The sequence below is a fragment of the Coregonus clupeaformis genome, chromosome 8, assembly GCF_020615455.1.
Source record: "Coregonus clupeaformis isolate EN_2021a chromosome 8, ASM2061545v1, whole genome shotgun sequence".
In the NCBI taxonomy this organism is placed as follows: Eukaryota; Metazoa; Chordata; class Actinopteri; order Salmoniformes; family Salmonidae; genus Coregonus; species Coregonus clupeaformis.
In genome coordinates, this window is record NC_059199.1 from 16,676,792 (window position 1) to 16,695,534 (window position 18,743).

Here is an 18,743-nt window from a genome sequence, read left to right on the forward strand (position 1 = left end):
AATTCTTGACATTTAATCCTAGTAAAAATTCCCTGTCTTAGGTCAGTTAGGCTCACCACTTTATTTTAAGAATGTGAAATGTCAGAATAATAGTAGAGAGAATGATTTATTTCAGCTTTTATTTCTTTCATCACATTCTCAGTGGGTCAGAAGTTTACATACACTCAATTAGTATTTGGTAGCATTGCCTTTAAATTGTTTAACTTGGGTCAAACATTTCGGGGAGCCTTCCACAAGCTTCCCATAATAAGTTGGGTGAATTTTAGCCCATTCCTCCTGACAAAGCTGGTGTAACTGAGACAGGTTTGTAGGACTCCTTGCTCGCACACGCTTTTTCAATTCTGCCCACCAATTTTCTATAGGATTGAGGTTAGTGCTTTGAGATGGCCACTCCAATACCTTGACTTTGTTGTCCGTAAGCCATTTTGCCACAACTTTGGAAGTATCATTGTCCATTTGGAAGACCCATTTGCGACCAAGCTTTAACTTCCTGACTGATGTCTTGAGATGTTGCTTCAATATATCCACATTCTTTTCCTTCCTCATGATGCCATCTATTTTGTGAAGTGCACCAGTCCCTCCTGCAGCAAAGCACCCCCACAGCATGATGCTGCCACCCCCGTACTTCACGGTTGGGATGGTGTTCTTCGGCTTGCAATTTCCCCCTTTTTCCTCCAAACAAAACGATGGTCATTATGGCCAACCAGTTCTATTTTTGTTTCATCAGACCAGAGGACATTTCTCCAAAAAGCACGATCTTTGTTCCCATGTGCAGTTGCAAACCGTAGTCTGGCTTTTAATGGCGGTTTTGGAGCAGTGGCTTCTTCCTTGCTGAATGGCCTTTCAGGTTATGTCGATATAGGACTTGTTTTACTGTGGATATAGATACTTTTGTAACTGTTTCCTCCTGCATCTTCACAAGGTCCTTTGCTGTTGTTCTGGGATTGATTTGCACTTTTCGCACCAAAGTACGTTCATCTCTAGGAGACAGAACGCGTCTCTTTCCTGAGAGGTATGATGGCTGCGTGGTCCCATGGTGTTTATACTTGCATACTATTGTTTGTACAGATGAACGTGGTACCTTCAGGCGTTTGGAAATTGCTCCCAAGGATGAACCAGACTTGTGGAGGTCTACAATTTTTTTTCTGAGGTCTTGGCTGATTTCTTTTGATTTTCCCATGATGTCAAGCAAAGAGGCATTGAGTTTGAAGGTAGGCCTTGAAATACATCCACAGGTACACCTCCAATTGACTCATATGATGTAAATTAGCCTATCAGAAGTTTCTAAAGCCATGACATCCTTTTCTGGAATTGTCCAAGCGGTTTAAAGGCACAGTCAATTTAGTGTATGTAAACACACTGGAATTGTGATACAGTGAATTATAAGTGAAATAATCTGTCTGTAAACAATTGTTGGAAAAATTACTTGTGTCATGCACAAAGTAGATGTCCTAACCGACTTGCCAAAACTATAGTTTGTTAACAAGAAATTTGTCGAGTGGTTGAAAAACGAGTTTTAATGACTCCAACCTAAGTCTATGTAAACTTCCGACTTCAACTGTAGATAGATATAACCTTTTATTTTGAAGAAATTCAGGCTTACATAACTTGTTTGATTAAGTTGTATTGTATTGAGTACATAGTTGTACATTTTCCTTTTATTAAAACATTTTAAATACCTAATCTTCAGCCACATTCACATCAATTCAACATGATATATACACTGCTCAAAAAAATAAAGGGAACACTTAAACAACACATCCTAGATCTGAATGAATGAAATAATCTTATTAAATACTTTTTTCTTTACATAGTTGAATGTGCTGACAACACAATTACACAAAAATTTTCAATGGAAATCAAATGTATCAACCCATGGAGATCTGGATTTGGAGTCACCCTCAAAATTAAAGTGGAAAACCACACTACAGGCTGATCCAACATTGATGTAATGTCCTTAAAACAAGTAAAAATGAGGCTCAGTAGTGTGTGTGGCCTCCACGTGCCTGTATGACCTCCCTACAACGCCTGGGCATGCTCCTGATGAGGTGGCGGATGGTCTCCTGAGGGATCTCCTCCCAGACCTGGACTAAAGCATCCGCCAACTCCTGGACAGTCTGTGGTGCAACAAGGTTTGGTGGATGGAGCGAGACATGATGTCCCAGATGTGCTCAATTGGATTCAGGTCTGGGGAACGGGCGGGCCAGTCCATAGCATCAATGCCTTCCTCTTGCAGGAACTGCTGACACACTCCAGCCACATGAGGTCTAGCATTGTCTTGCATTAGGAGGAACCCAGGGCCAACCGCACCAGCATATGGTCTCACAAGGGGTCTGAGGATCTCATCTCGGTACCTAATGGCAGTCAGGCTACCTCTGGCGAGCACATGGAGGGCTGTGCGGCCCCCCAAAGAAATGCCACCCCACACCATGACTGACCCACCACCAAACCGGTCATGCTGGAGGATGTTGCAGGCAGCAGAACGTTCTCCACGGCGTCTCCAGACTCTGTCACGTCTGTCACGTGCTCAGTGTGAACCTGCTTTCATCTGTGAAGAGCACAGGGCGCCAGTGGCGAATTTGCCAATCTTGGTGTTCTCTGGCAAATGCCAAATGTCCTGCATGGTGTTGGGCTGTAAGCACAACCCCCACCTGTGGACGTTGGGCCCTCATACCACCCTCATGGAGTCTGTTTCTGACCGTTTGAGCAGACACATGCACATTTGTGGCCTGCTGGAGGACATTTTGCAGGGCTCTGGCAGTGCTCCTCCTGCTCCTCCTTGCACAAAGGCGGAGGTAGCGGTCCTACTGCTGGGTTGTTGCCCTCCTACGGCCTCCTCCACGTCTCTTGATGTATTGGCCTGTCTCCTGGTAGCGCCTCCATGCTCTGGACACTATGCTGACAGACACAGCAAACCTTCTTGCCACAGCTCGCATTGATGTGCCATCCTGGATGAGCTGCACTACCTGAGCCACTTGTGTGGGTTGTAGACTCCGTCTCATGCTACCACTAGAGTGAAAGCACCGCCAGCATTCAAAAGTGACCAAAACATCAGTCAGGATGCATAGGAACTGAGAAGTGGTCTGTGGTCACCATCTGCAGAACCACTTCTTTATTGGGGGTGTCTTGCTAATTGCCTATAATTTCCACCTGTTGTCTATTCCATTTGCACAACAGCATGTGACATTTATTGTCAATCAGTGTTGCTTCCTAAGTGGACAGTTTGATTTCATATAAGTGTGATTGACTTGGAGTGACATTGTGTTGTTTAAGTGTTCCTTTTATTTTTTTGAGCAGTGTATGATCGCAAACTCTTTGCAATCAGACAATGACTAGATCTTACTACAATAATACTGTCTTTAAATATTGAGAGGAAGGCGATAAATAGAAAATAGAAAAGGAAAGGCGATAAATAAAATACAGCTTCACTGTAAGACCTTTCTGTAATTTCAATAGTAAAACACTGCAGAATGCACAGTAACAAACCTTGAATGTGTTTTAAAGAATTAATGCTGTTGATTACACAGCATTATGGGTAAAATGCTGAGAAATACTGTTATTAACTTTAATTGGAAGATTCCTTTAATATTTCTCTAACATACTGTATTTCTTTACAGTAATAGCTTATGCCTACTGTAGATTAAAATGTTTAGTTTCAGGCGCCAACCTCATTCTGTCGGGTGAGACTATTCTAGTAAATATAAATACAAAATAAATCACCCAGATAATAATTGTAGTACATTTTAGTCATTTAGTAGACGCTCTTTTCCGGAGCGACTTACAGTAGTGAGTGCATACATTTTCATACTTTTTTTCATCCTAGTCCCCTGTGGAAATCAAACCCACAACCCTGGCTTTCCAAGCACCATGCTCTACCAACTGAGCTACACAGGATCAGGCTTCACTGAACCGTGACCTCTTGGTGCCATAGTGAATAAACGGAGTGCAGATTCGTGACCGTTATGCACCATTGCTACAGAGAAAACGCCTTGTTTCTAGCAACTGTTAAAAATATATGACCCATTTACCCGTGCAACGTTTCTTTCTTTCACTGTTAAAAAATCTTGTTGTTTTTACAGTATTATACAATAAACTAACAGCAATGTACCGTATTAATTATTTACGGTAAATTGCCATAAATCGCAATGCACTTTGGGTGTAACTGGTCAATTATATCATAAATTCCAATGAAATGTTGGTTTAACAGTACATTATTTTATAGAATACAGTACCCTACCGTATCTTTGGAGCGCCGAAAACCTTTTGGCCACTACTGGGTGCGTGGTATTGTTGTTTCTGGCTCATGAATATATTTTGAGGTTGCCTTGTAAGAGGCTACATTTGTTGAGAGTGCTGTACCAATTTAACAGATACAGTGGGGGGAAAAAGTATTTAGTCAGCCACCAATTGTGCAAGTTCTCCCACTTAAAAAGATGAGAGAGGCCTGTAATTTTCATCGTAGGTACACTTCAACTATGACAGACAAAATGAGGGAAAAAAATCCAGAAAATCACATTGTAGGATTTGTTATGAATTTATTTGCAAATTATGATGGAAAATAAGTATTTGGTCAATAACAAAAGTTTCTCAATACTTTGTTATATACCCTTTGTTGGCAATGACACAGGTCAAACGTTTTCTGTAAGTCTTCACAAGGTTTTCACACACTGTTGCTGGTATTTTGGCCCATTCCTCCATGCAGATCTCCTCTAGAGCAGTGATGTTTTGGGGCTGTCGCTGGGCAACACGGACTTTCAACTCCCTCCAAAGATTTTCTATGGGGTTGAGATCTGGAGACTGACTAGGCCACTCCAGGACCTTGAAATGCTTCTTACGAAGCCACTCCTTCGATGCCCAGGCGGTGTGTTTGGGATCATTGTCATGCTGAAAGACCCAGCCACGTTTCATCTTCAATGCCCTTGCTGATGGAAGGAGGTTTTCACTCAAAATCTCACGATACATGGCCCCATTCATTCTTTCCTTTACACGGATCAGTCGTCCTGGTCCCTTTGCAGAAAAACAGCCCCAAAGCATGGTGTTTCCACCCCCATGCTTCACAGTAGGTATGGTGTTCTTTGGATGCAACTCAGCATTCTTTGTCCTCCAAACACGACGAGTTGAGTTTTTACCAATAAGTTCTATTTTGGTTTCGTCTGACCATATGACATTCTCCCAATCCTCTTCTGGATCATCCAAATGCCCTCTAGCAAACTTCAGACGGGCCTGGACATGTACTGGCTTAAGCAGGGGGACATGTCTGCAGGATTTGAGTCCCTGGCGGCGTAGTGTGTTACTGATGGTAGGCTTTGTTACTTTGGTCCCAGCTCTCTGCAGGTCATTCACTAGGTCCCCCCGTGTGGTTCTGGGGTTTTTGCTCACCGTTCTTGTGATCATTTTGACCCCACGGGGTGAGATCTTGCGTGGAGCCCCAGATCGAGGGAGATTATCAGTGGTCTTGTATGTCTTCCATTTCCTAATAATTGCTCCCACAGTTGATTTCTTCAAACCAAGCTGCTTACCTATTGCAGATTCAGTCTTCCCAGCCTGGTGCAGGTCTACAATTTTGTTTCTGGTGTGCTTTGACAGCTCTTTGGTCTTGGCCATAGTGGAGTTTGGAGTGTGACTGTTTGAGGTTGTGGACAGGTGTCTTTTATACTGATAACAAGTTCAAACAGGTGCCATTAATACAGGTAACGAGTGGAGGACAGAGGAGCCTCTTAAAGAAGAAGTTACAGGTCTGTGAGAGCCAGAAATCTTGCTTGTTTGTAGGTGACCAAATACTTATTTTCCACCATAATTTGCAAATAAATTCATACAAAACCCTACAATGTGATTTTCTGGGGAAAAAAATGCTCAATTTGTCTGTCATAGTTGACGTGTACCTATGATGAAAATTACAGGCCTCTCTCATCTTTTTAAGTGGGAGAACTTGCACAATTGGTGGCTGACTAAATACTTTTTTTCCCCACTGTATGTTGGTAGTAGTGCCCCAACATTTAAATGTGTTTAGAGGAAAGATTGGTTAGCCTGGCTGATGCATGACCCATGTGACTACACAGCGACCTGTGACTTACTGGTCTGGAAACTCCGGCTTGAAAAAGGGGGAGGTCTTGCCAACGGGCTTTTGGGAAAATACTAATTTACCAGCTAGCTAGCTAGCTAGTTCTAGTCTTCAAGAAGCAACAAAAACAGACTCAAATTCTGACATTCGTGTGCCCGCTAAAGACTGTGGTGGACGGAGGAACAAATCTGCGAGGCAACAGTCATGGGTCTCAGATCGGTGGTTGTGGAGGAAGACAAGAACGCTATATGGGAGAGTGCATGCAACCTTGTCTTCGGAAGTTGTGCATGAAGTTTATATGACCTGCCAGTGGAGGCTCCTTAGAGGAAGAAGGGGAGGAACATCCTCCTCAGTGAATTTCATAAATCTACAAATATTATAACATAAAAAAGTTATCATTTTTAGATAAAACTATACTAAATATATTCACGTCACCAAATCATTTATTAAAACACATTGTTTTGCAGTGAAGGTCTACAGTAGCCTCAACAGCACTCTCTGGGGTAGCACCATGATGTAGCCAGCCAGAAGACATCTAGTTTCCAATACAAAACCTTGGAGGCTCATGGTTCTCACCCCCTTCCATAGACTTACACAGTAATTACGACAACTTCCGGAGGACGTCCACCAACCTATCAGAGCTCTTGCAGCATGAACTGACATGTTGTCCACCCAATCAAAGGATCAGATAACTAATCTAGTAGTGAAAGCATAAGCTACAGCCAGCTAGAACTGCAGTGCATAAAATGTGGTGAGTAGTTGACTCAAAGAGAGAGAATTTCTTCAAAAATGAAGGAGAAGCAAGAGAGAGAGAGAAAGAGAGAGAGATATTTATATTTGCTATATTTCGTTGTATTTTTTTCACTTTCACTTAAAGATGCACTATGCAGAAATCCCTCCTCTATTTCCTGGTTGCTAAAATTCTAATAGTTAGCTTAATTTCAGCAAGCAAGTATATTGTAAAGAATCATTGTACCATCGAAACCACTGTGAAATATATTTTCCATAACCAAAAATATTGTATATTCAGCTGTTTGAAGCTGGATTACAAAAGCGAAAGTAAAAGACGCAAATACGAAACTTAAGAACGGGAAGCATAGAAATAGCGCACACAGAACAGATCTAGCGCTTCTTAGACTTGCTTTCAATGATATTGACAGATCTATAACACACATTTCTATGTGAAGTTGGTCATCTAATGCAGCTAGCTAGTTTAGCTTACTCAGACACCCGGCTCAAACAGAAAGGGATGCTATGTTAGATAGCTGACTATGGCTATCCAACACTGGAACTCTTCCTTGTCATGGTAAACATTTGGCTTTATTCATTTATTGCCACATGGGCCCGCCGGTGTAACTGCTAATCTGCTTGCAGTACACTGTCCTGCATGATTGTAGTGTGTTTACTAATGCATTAGTTCTAGCTAGTAGCTATGTTGACTATGACATTAGCTAATATGGTGACAACGATGTATGCTTTGTGTAGCGGTTGGTATGAAGGTTTGGCTTGGAAAGGTTTTTTCGCCTGGTCACAGACAGCTGTTGTGTTATGCACTGAAGTCTACAAGCGAAAGGAAAAGGTGAGAGAAGGATATCGAGAAGGAATTATACAACAAGCAAAGTGATGATGCTGTTTGTATGTGGCTGCTATGAAAGTGAACTGTGTTTGTGGGTGATCAGGGGTGTATTCATTCTGACGATTCTGTTGAAAAATGTGACCTACATACAGTATGTTATGTACAATTACCTAGAACTGTACTTTGACGGTATATAATGGCACTGTAATGGATACATGTAATGTCGGAATGGAAATTATAGTGATGACACACCAGTGAATGATTGATTGGAAGTTTTGTATTTGTACAAACGTAATGAGTTAGAAGTGTTAGTATGCTAGTGCTGAGCGATTAGTGCTTTTTGAGGTTGGTTCGGTTTTAAAAAATATTCACCGTTTTCTATTTCGGTTTTTATTCTTTTTTTTAGACATTAAATGCACTATGACTATGCATTATGTAGGTTGAATGCTGTAATAACACAGAATAAAACAAACAAGTCCCATGATGGTAGTGTTTGCCCATTAATGCTTATCACTTATTAACCATCATTTATTCACATTACTTTAATAAAATATTTCAGTTGTTGTGTAAATTTCATTTGTTTAATTTGATGGCTATTGTTTTATTCCAAGTCATCAAGTCACGCATATTGAACCTATCGCCTGTAATTATGCGTAGTGCACTATGATACCATGACTGGGGAGTGACGATTACATGTAATCAGTTAGATGTAATCTGATTACAAAAAAACAGTAACTGAAACCGTTACGTTACCAGCAAAAATACTGTAATCAGATTACAGATACTTTTCTATAATTAGCTGATTACTTCTTGGATTACTTTTAAATTCAGACAAGATGTTTGCAAAGGCTTTCTGCAAAGCAATGAAGGCCAAATTGAAGCTCCAAAAGAGCCCGGTCAACCGTGGGTGCAATAGCATACTACACAACAGTGTCATCTGCATACAGGTATATGTTAAAATGTTTTGCAAATAAACCAACATTGTTTATATAGACAGTAAAAAGTACAGGACCTCAAATCTATCCCTGTTTTCTTACCTTTCGTAATATAAAGGAAACCTGACTTAACACCATCAGAAAAAACACACTGTGTCTTATCGGTCAAGTAATTTTGTAACCAATTACATCACACCTGATCCATACCGATTGCAGACAATCTTTGAATCAATAAACAGTGTCAAAAGCCTTCGATAAGTCAATAAAGAGGGCAGCACATTGCTTCCTCCTATCCATACCCTTTACCACATAATTTAAAGGGACTCTGGGGTAGTAGATAAAGGGCCTCATTGGCAAAATCCCGAAGTATCCCTTCTACACCAAGGTTGCAGCTGAGATGGTGCTATGACCCGGCCAGACTGGTGAACACTTAGAATGCATCTCGTAGCTAGGAAGAATCTTAGCTGACAGTTGAATAATGATTCTAACATTTTTGCTAGGCAAGACAATTTTGAGATAGGATGATCATTATTTAGGTCGGAGGGGTCACCACCTTTGTGGAGAGGGAGCACATGGGCCGCCTTCCAAACCCTGGGGATATCACCTGAGATAATTGTCAGTTAAAAAGCATGTGTCAATTACTCTGCAATCAGGGGAGCAGAAATCTGCAACAAGAAAGGATCAAGCAAATCAGGCGCAGTGGATTTTTTTTACATCGCTTTTAAGCAAGCCATCTAGCACATCACAAGTAGAAAGTTGTTGAAATTAAAACAAAGTTTCACTAGAAGTTGACTGATCTTCCATTGAGCCAACTGGAGGCTGGGAGAGGGAAGAGCAGTCGACTGACTGACCAGGGTCAATTAAACCACCATTTGTTTTTTCAAATAAAAAGCCTGCCGAGATAAAGTGCTGATTAAAAGCATCACTTATCACATTTTTCTCAGTAATGATGCCAGATGCAGACACAACTTGCTTAGGCAGGGAAGGAGAGGAATTTCCACGCTTCAGTGCATTAACGGTTTCCCAAAAATTGGACAGATCACCAGCAGAGTCTGAGATAGAACTTAGAAAGCAGCTTGATTTAGCTTTCTTAAGATCTATTTCTAAATTGCCTAAAATGCTGCCAGTCAGCTACCGAGTCAGTTTTTCTAGCCTTGGCCCAGGTCTGATTTGTCATCATAATGAGATCTGAAAGTTCTATAGAGAACCAATGATTTGTTTTATTGTTAACTCAAAGGTGTTTAAAGGGAGCGTGTTTGTCTGCCAGAGATATAAAAATAGATGAGAAAAGTTCTAGAGCCAATTCAGGGTAAGGCATGCCAACCTGGTCTCAGAGCATTAAGTATTATTCTGTATGTAAATCCGAGACACTCCATTTAGTATGATATGTTACGTTTGGTATGGTTACATAAGACAGATGGTTACGTATGGCAAAAATGAAAGTAGGGTGGTTGGTCGGGCGTAAAACGTGAATGTCTAGCAACCCAAAGGTTGCAAGTTTGAATCTCATCATGGACAACTTTAGCATTTTAGCAACTTTTCAACTACTTACTACTTTTTAGCTACTTTGGAAATACTTAGCATGTTAGCTAACCCTAACCATTTACAGTGGGGAAAAAAAGTATTTAGTCAGCCACCAATTGTGCAAGTTCTCCCACTTAAAAAGATGAGAGAGGCCTGTAATTTTCATCATAGGTACACGTCAACTATGACAGACAAATTGAGGGAAAAAAATCAGGAAAATCACATTGTAGGATTTTATATGTATTTATTTGCAAATTATGGTGGAAAATAAGTATTTGGTCACCTACAAACAAGCAAGATTTCTGGCTCTCACAGACCAGTAACTTCTTATTTAAGAGGCACCTCTGTCCTCCACTCGTTACCTGTATTAATTGCACCTGTTTGAACTTGTTATCAGTATAAAAGACACCTGTCCACAACCTCAAACAGTCACACTCCAAACTCCACTATGGCCAAGACCAAAGAGCTGTCAAAGGACACCAGAAACAAAATTGTAGACCTGCACCAGGCTGGGAAGACTGAATCTGCAATAGGTAAGCAGCTTGGTTTGAAGAAATCAATTGTGGGAGCAATTATTAGGAAATGGAAGACATACAAGACCACTGATAATCTCCCTCGATCTGGGGCTCCACGCAAGATCTCACCCCGTGGGGTCAAAATGATCACAAGAACGGTGAGCAAAAATCCCAGAACCACACGGGGGGACCTAGTGAATGACCTGCAGAGAGCTGAGACCAAAGTATCAAAGCCTACCATCAGTAACACACAACGCCGCCAGGGACTCAAATCCTGCAGTGCAAGACGTGTCCCCCTGCTTAAGCCAGTACATGTCCAGGCCCGTCTGAAGTTTGCTAGAGTGCATTTGGATGATCCAGAAGAGGATTGGGAGAATGTCATATGGTCAGATGAAACCAAAATAGAACTTTTTGGTAAAAACTCAACTCGTCGTGTTTGGAGGACAAAGAATGCTGAGTTGCATCCAAAGAACACCATACCTACTGTGAAGCATGGGGGTGGAAACATCATGCTTTGGGGCTGTTTTTCTGCAAAGGGACCAGGACGACTGATCCGTGTAAAGGAAAGAATGAATGGGGCCATGTATCGTGAGATTTTGAGTGAAAACCTCCTTCCATCAGCAAGGGCATTGAAGATGAAACGTGGTTGGGTCTTTCAGCATGACAATGATCCCAAACACACCGCCCGGGCAACGAATGAGTGGCTTCGTAAGAAGCATTTCAAGGTCCTGGAGTGGCCTAGCCAGTCTCCAGATCTCAACCCCATAGAAAATCTTTGGAGGGAGTTGAAAGTCCGTAATGCCCAGCGACAGCCCCAAAACATCACTGCTCTAGAGGAGATCTGCATGGAGGAATGGGCCAAAATACCAGCAACAGTGTGTGAAAAGACTTACAGAAAACGTTTGACCTGTGTCATTGCCAACAAAGGGTATATAACAAAGTATTGAGAAACTTTTGTTATTGACCAAATACTTATTTTCCACCATAATTTGCAAATAAATTCATTAAAAATCCAACAATGTGATTTTCTGGATTTCTTTTTCTCATTTTGTCTGTCATAGTTGACGTGTACCTATCATGAAAATTACAGGCCTCTCACATCTTTTTAAGTGGGAGAACTTGCACAATTGGTGGCTGACTAAATACTTTTTTTCCCCACTGTAGCTAACCCTTCACCTAATGCTAACCTTAACCCTTTTAGCTAACCCTTACCCTTTTAACCTAACTCCTAAACTTCACCCTAAACACCTAGCTAGAATTCGTAACATATCATACGTTTAGCTAATCCGTAACATACTGTAAGTTTAGCAAATTCTTGACATATTGTACATTTTGAAAATTCATAACATATTATACGAATTGTAATTTGTAACATATCATACCAAATGGGTGATGGACATCCACAAACGAATACATACCATACGAAACGTAACATATCATACTAAATGGAGTGTCTCAGAGTTATCTAAAGAATAATATGAAATGCTCTGAGACCAGGCTGGGCATGCAGCTGATAGAGAAAAGCTCAGAGCAATACATATCATGAAGAAACACCTGGGGATACTTTATTTATTTATTATACGAGGATCAATGTTTTTCTGTTTGGTAATCTCTAATAATAGGACAGTGATCACTGATGTCATTAGCAAAGACACCATTCAATAAGTACTTGTTGGGGCTATTTGTCAAAATTAGGTCAATCAGCAAGGAGTTTGCTGGGTTTCTTACATTAATCCGTGTAGGTTTGGAGATTAGTTGAGTCAGGTTAAAATCAAAACAAACATTTTTCAAATGATCAGAGGCCGGGATAAACCAATCTAGGTTACAATCTCCTAAAATAACTAATTCAGATGATAGAAAAGGTTTTAAATATTCAGAAATAGTATCAACAGCATCGTCACTGCAGCAGGGTGTGGTAAATCCCTACTACAAACAAATATGTATTTTGGCATGAGGCCACATCTATCAATAACCAGACACTCAAACTTTCTGGGGATAGTGACACTTAGGGAGCATGATGCCACAAGAGTCAATTTTACATACAGTGTATTCAGAAAGTATTCAGACCCTTGACTTTTTCCAAATGTTGGTACTTTACAGCCTTATTCTAAAATGGATTCAATAACCAAATTAATTACTTAAAATCATACAATGTGATTTTCTGGATTTTTGTTTTAGATTCCGTCTCTCACAGTTGAAGTGTACCTATGATACAAATTACAGACCTCTACATGCTTTGTAAGTAGGAAAACCTGCAAAATCGGCAGTGTATCAAATACTTGTTCTCCCCACTGTATGAAGAAGATCAACATCAGATTCTAGAGGCACTGTGAAATGATAAACATTTAAATGAGTTGTCATTTAAAGCCCTCTGACTTCTTAAAATAAATATATGTAAAAACACATCCAAACAAAAATCCTAAGAGCAACATTCCAAAAGCAATTCCAGGGATGCGGGTCTCTCCCACCACGTCAGGCTTGGGTTGTTCCTCTGAGGAGACAGGGAGAGAACAGAAATACAGTGAGGCCCAAAAGTATTTGGACAGTGACAAATGTTTTGTTGTAAAATAGTCAAAAAATTTGAATTTGGTCCCATATTCCTAGCACGCAATGACTACATCAAGCTTGTGACTACAAACTTGTTGGATGCATTTGCAGTTTGTTTTGGTTGTGTTTCAGATAATTTTGTGCTCAATACAAATGAATGGTAAATAATGGATTGTGTCATTTTGGATTCACTTGTATTGTAAATAAGAATATATGTTTCAGACACTTCTACATTAATGTGGGTTCTACCATGATTATGGATAATCCTCAATGAATCGTGAATAATAGTGAGTGAGAAAGTTACAGAGGCACAAAGATCATACCCCCAAGACATGCTAACCTCTTACCATTACAATAACGAAAGGTTAGCATTTTGGGGGGGTATGATATTTATGCCTCTGTAACTTTCAGAGGCGTCATGCCCATATGGGGCACAGGGGCACGTGCCTGTTCAGATGTGTCTTTCTGTGTATAATTGCAGGAAATTAGCTTTAAAATTGAAAATGTTCTCTCAGACCCATGGCCAAATGTGTAGAATTACTGGAAATTAGCTATAAAATAGCAAACTTTTGTATCTGCGGCGAAGGAGGGCCTCTAAAATTGTGCCATTGGCCACGCCCAGTACCTTTTTTACAATAAAAGTGACTCCAAAATGATACAATACATTTACCATTCATTTCTATTAGGCACAAAATAATCTGAAAGACAACCAAAACAAACTACACGTTTGTAGAGTCACAAGCTTGATGCAGTCATTGTGTGCTAGGAATATGAGACCAAATACTAAATTTTCAACTACTTTAATACACATACAGTATATGTGAATTTGTCCAGATACTTTTGGTTCCCTGAAATACGGGGACTATGTACAAAAAGTGCTGTAATTTCTAAACAGTTCACCTCAAATTAAAGCTGACAGTCTGCACTTTAAGCTAAAATCCAAAGTGCTGGAGTACAGAGCCAAAACAACAAAAAATGTATCACTGTCCAAATACTTTGGGACCTCACTGTAAAATAAACACTGTTCACAAACACAACAGCAAGCTTGACCAGTGTAAGATCTCCCTGCCCATTGATTCATGAATTCTCCACTGTTTTCCTGGTCAGATCATGTGTTTCGGGAAAGAATCTCGGCCCTAGAAGTGACCGTACCTTGGCATCTCTCCGTCACAACCCTGGAGGCTTTAGAGTGCCCATTGCTGGCAGTACAGGTGAAGTTGGCATCTCTGTTGGGGCTGTAAGACGTCCAGACGACAGAGACGTTGGTGTTGGGATTCCCTCTCCAGAAGGGATCGTTAAACGCAGCCACTGGTTCCCAGGAGAGGTGGGTGTCCTTCTGTGAAGAGGAGCACTGAAGAGCCATCACACAGTGGCTCTCCCTCAACACGCTGAAGACCTTATGGACGTTGGGCTTACTGAGACGCTCTGGACATTTGAACAGAAACAAAGGAAGCTCTCGTGAATAGAAATCGCATTTTCCAGAAACAAAACTGGGAATACAATATGAATACAGTAGAGTTATTCCACAAAATGAGTACCTTTGCCGTCCGTTTGATATTTTAATTAGAAATTGTGCGCAAATATTCCACTTTATAAGCCTGTTATATTCATATAGACCTCATAGAAAATTAAATACATCTGTGTGAAAGTGCCAAAATTCCGTATTTTGACATGTGCACCCTCTGTGATTTCTAGATAGATTTCAACATGTTTAACCCCAACCCCAACATTTCTCCAGGTGTTCACCATCAATGTAAAGCCCTAGTTATTTTGCTGCTTTAACAAAGTAATTTCTGAAGATTATTATTTATTTCTTATCACATTAAATGTCTGTTCCTCATTTTAAGGTCAACCCTTTTACGTGAACGGAACTCTCGTTTTAATATGGTGAAACTTTCCTTTTTAACTAATTTTCTCAAAAGAAACATTGAAGATCTAATATTCAAATCATAATGTAAAAGCAGGTGAGCTGGTTCTACTCTTTTTGGCCATTTTCTTGTGTTTTTGGTGGGAAAACGAGCGGGTCGAGCATAACACGTATACCCTGTTACCCATAGATAAACAGGTTAGAAATGTTTTAACAATACCTTTTTTGGGGGTGAAGCTTGCATTCAATTGCCATTTTTGGGACCCTAGGGTTTTTGGCTCACGTGCGCCCCTAGAGGCAAATATTATCAAAATCCTACAGAGTGCATCTTTAATACGGGTACATTGTTGTGATTGAGAGCCTTACCCGTCACAGTGAGCTGGAACTTTTTGTTATGCTGTTCTCCCGCACTATCTTGAAGAAGAACAGAGTAAACCAGGGAATCTTCTTTCCTCACATCTCTTATCTCTAAGTCCCCAGACGAGAAGTTGAGTTTCAGACGACTCTTAAACTGCCAGAAACGGTCTGTTCTGAGACTTTCTGTAGATTTCTGGTAAGTTGCAATCCAGGTGACGTTCTTGAATATGGACCACTCTATCTTGCTCAAGCCCCAGGATATGTTGGCTCCAGAAGACAAGGTGACAGAATCTCCCAGGTAACCGGTGGTATCTCCCATCACCACTGAAACATAACAGACAATCTGTTACTGCAATGGAATGGTTGTCCTGATGGTGGTGGTATGATGTATAGTAATATACACAGAATTAGATAGAACAAAATTCAAATATTTATCCTTATGGTAATAACAGATATCATTATCATCATCAATTGCATCAATATTCTGAGGGTATAAACATAAATTAATAGAGCTATAAATTATTATTCAGTTGAAAGAAATATAACCGGTTTTGTGATAACTGTCAATGTATTGTATAACTTGAATTTAGGACACGTATTATTATGTCATTCATAGGACCATGTTTGTTGTGTAGAATTTTCTTTGAGTTCCCATTTTCTGTTTCGTTCATGGGGTGAGACGTAGGCAATACGCATTAATGGCGGTTTGACATCTTAACCTTAAACAAATTGTATCAAAGTGGTGAAATTAGCCTAAACTACTTTATACTAGTTGTGATATGGAATGATGAACGGTTATGTATACCTTGATGTTTGGTACACCATTAGAGTTCAAAAAGCAAATCGATGAAGGTGACACCATAGCATGTGCCTTTATCAGGGTTTGGGGTCAGTCCCATTTTATTCAGGAGATGATTTAATTCAAGAATTGATCATGTACATGTATTTTTAATGAGGATTTTCTTTAAATTTTTGTAATATAATTTCAATTGAATCACTTGATTAAAATAGAATTGACCTCAACCCTGCCTCCCTCAACACTCACTCATTACTTCAAATTATTATAGAACCTTAACCCAATCAAGCAAAAATGTAAAAGTAAGCAGCCTACCCGGTAAGATTGTTAGGAGAGAGAGAACTACACATGCCATATTCAAATGGAACCTTCAAAATGGATACTGTTCTGCATTCTCCTACATACAGAGTTGAGGCAAAGGCTACTTCCGCTGTCGTTGTGGTTACGATTCTGCTATTTGTTAATGTACGTGTCAAAAAACAGTTTGTCAAAGTCACAAGTACTGTATAAAAGGTTATTCCACACTATTCCTTTGATAATTATACATTCAGCATGAATTCTCTGAAATTCTATTAATGTAAAGTGTAATTGTCATTCCAATATTACTATAAATTAAAATACGTAGTATTTCTGCTAAATGCAGAGAGGGATGGGGAAGTAAGTAAAAAAAATATATCATCAAAAAGAATACATGCCTCATGTAACTAACAATGGGATTCTAGTCTAAAGAAATTGGTGAAAGAAGTTGATACTTTATTTATGTCTATGCTGTAGAAGTCTGAGTTGTTCTTTTTATGATCAGAAGTGAGAAGTGTTGCAGTTGGCATTCACTTCCGTTTTCCACCCACCCCCGTTTCTACAGAAGTGACTGACATAGAGAACTCACAACCCAACACATCACACACCCACGCACGCACACTATAGCCACATTGCATCATATCAAGAGAGATAATTTATTAAAAAGCCTGTAACAATTTAGTCCTAAAATTATGAAATATTAAAAACATTCACATCATAACAGCAATCTACAAATGTATTTACAACATGAATTGATACAAAAAAATATCAATACAAATGCTGTAAAAATTAAACCTTACAAATCATCAGGGTTGATGATGAAATGAAGGTGGTATGAACACATTCTTATGTAAAACCCCCCAAAAAGCTGCCATTGTCTCAAACATATGGTACACATATAAAAAGATACAACCATTTACAGTTCAAGTCGGAAGTTTACATACACTTAGGTTGGAGTCATTAAAACTCGTTTTTCAACCACTCCACAAATTTCTTGTTAACAAACTACAGTTTTGGCAAGTCAGTTAGGACATCTACTTTGTGCATGACACAAGTCATTTTTCCAACAATTGTTTACAGACAGATTATTTCACTTATAATTCCCTGTATCACAATTCCAGTGGGTCAGAAGTTTACATACACTAAGTTGACTGTGCCTTTAAACAGCTTGGAAAATTCCAGAAAATGATGTCATGGCTTTAGAAGCTTCTGATAGGCTAATTGACATCATTTGAGTCAATTGGAGGTGTACCTGTGGATGTATTTCAAGGCCTACCTTCAAACTCAGTGCCTCTTTGCATGACATCATGGGAAAATCAAAAGAAATCAGCCAAGACCTCAGAAAAAAAATTGTAGACCTCCACAAGTCTGGTTCATCCTTGGGAGCAATTTCCAAACGCCGGAAGGTACCACGTTCATCTGTACAAACAATAGTACGCAAGTATAAACACCATGGGACCACGCAGCCGTCATACCTCTCAGGAAGGAGACGCGTTCTGTCTCCTAGAGATGAACGTACTTTGGTGCGAAAAGTGCAAATCAATCCCAGAACAACAGCAAAGGACCTTGTGAAGATGCTGGAGGAAACAGGTACAAAAGTATCTATATCCAGAGTAAAACAAGTCCTATATCGACATAACCTGAAAGGCCGCTCAGCAAGGAAGAAGCCACTGCTCCAAAACCGCTATAAAAAAGCCAGACTACGGTTTGCAACAGCACATGGGGACAAAGATCGTACTTTTTGGAGATATGTCCTCTGGTCTGATGAAACAAAAATAGAACTGTTTGGCCATAATGACCATCGTTATGTTTGGAGGAAAAAGGGGGTACTTGCAAGCCGAAGAACACCATCCCAACCGTGAAGCACGGGGGTGGCAGCATCATGCTATGGGGGTGCTTTGCTGCAGGAGGGACTGGTGCACTTCACACGCTTGTGGAAGGCTACCCGAAACATTTGACCCAAGTTAAACAATTTAAAGACAATGCTACCAAATATGTAAACTTCTGGAGTGTATGTAAACTTCTGACCCACTGGGAATGTGATGAAAGAAATAAAAGCTGAAATAAATCATTCTCTCTACTATTATTCTGACATTTCACATTCTTAAAATAAAGTGGTGATCCTAACTGACCTAAGACAGGGAATTTTTACCACGATTAAATGTCAGGAATTGTGAAAAATTGAGTTTAAATGTATTTGGTTAAGGTGTATGTAAACTTCCGACTTCAACTGTATATACAACATAGGAGACAGACTACACTAGCTCT

At 40.0% G+C, this 18,743-nt stretch overlaps 1 protein-coding gene across 1 annotated transcript; it reads right to left on the reverse strand.

Moving 5' to 3' along the window:
* Positions 1 to 12,834: 12,834 nt before the first annotated feature.
* LOC121571207 (CD48 antigen) lies at positions 12,835 to 17,473 on the reverse strand. Its single transcript, XM_041882542.2, has 4 exons — positions 16,494 to 17,473; positions 15,392 to 15,706; positions 14,311 to 14,583; positions 12,835 to 13,102 (listed from the first exon to the last, which is right to left on the reverse strand). The coding sequence occupies exons 1-4, from the start codon at positions 16,531 to 16,533 to the stop codon at positions 12,969 to 12,971; spliced, it is 762 nt and encodes a 253-aa protein (XP_041738476.2). The 5' UTR covers positions 16,534 to 17,473; the 3' UTR covers positions 12,835 to 12,968.
* Between the last annotated feature and the right edge of the window lie 1,270 nt (positions 17,474 to 18,743).

Coding starts and splice junctions, on each gene's coding strand:
- LOC121571207 (XM_041882542.2), bottom strand. CDS start 16,533: ATGGCATGTGTAGTTCTCTCTCTCCTAACAATCTTACCGG. Junction 15,707..16,493: donor TCTCCTAACAATCTTACCGG/GTAGGCTGCTTA, acceptor GTTATGTTTCAG/TGGTGATGGGAGATACCACC. Junction 14,584..15,391: donor GTTCCAGCTCACTGTGACGG/GTAAGGCTCTCA, acceptor TCAAATGTCCAG/AGCGTCTCAGTAAGCCCAAC.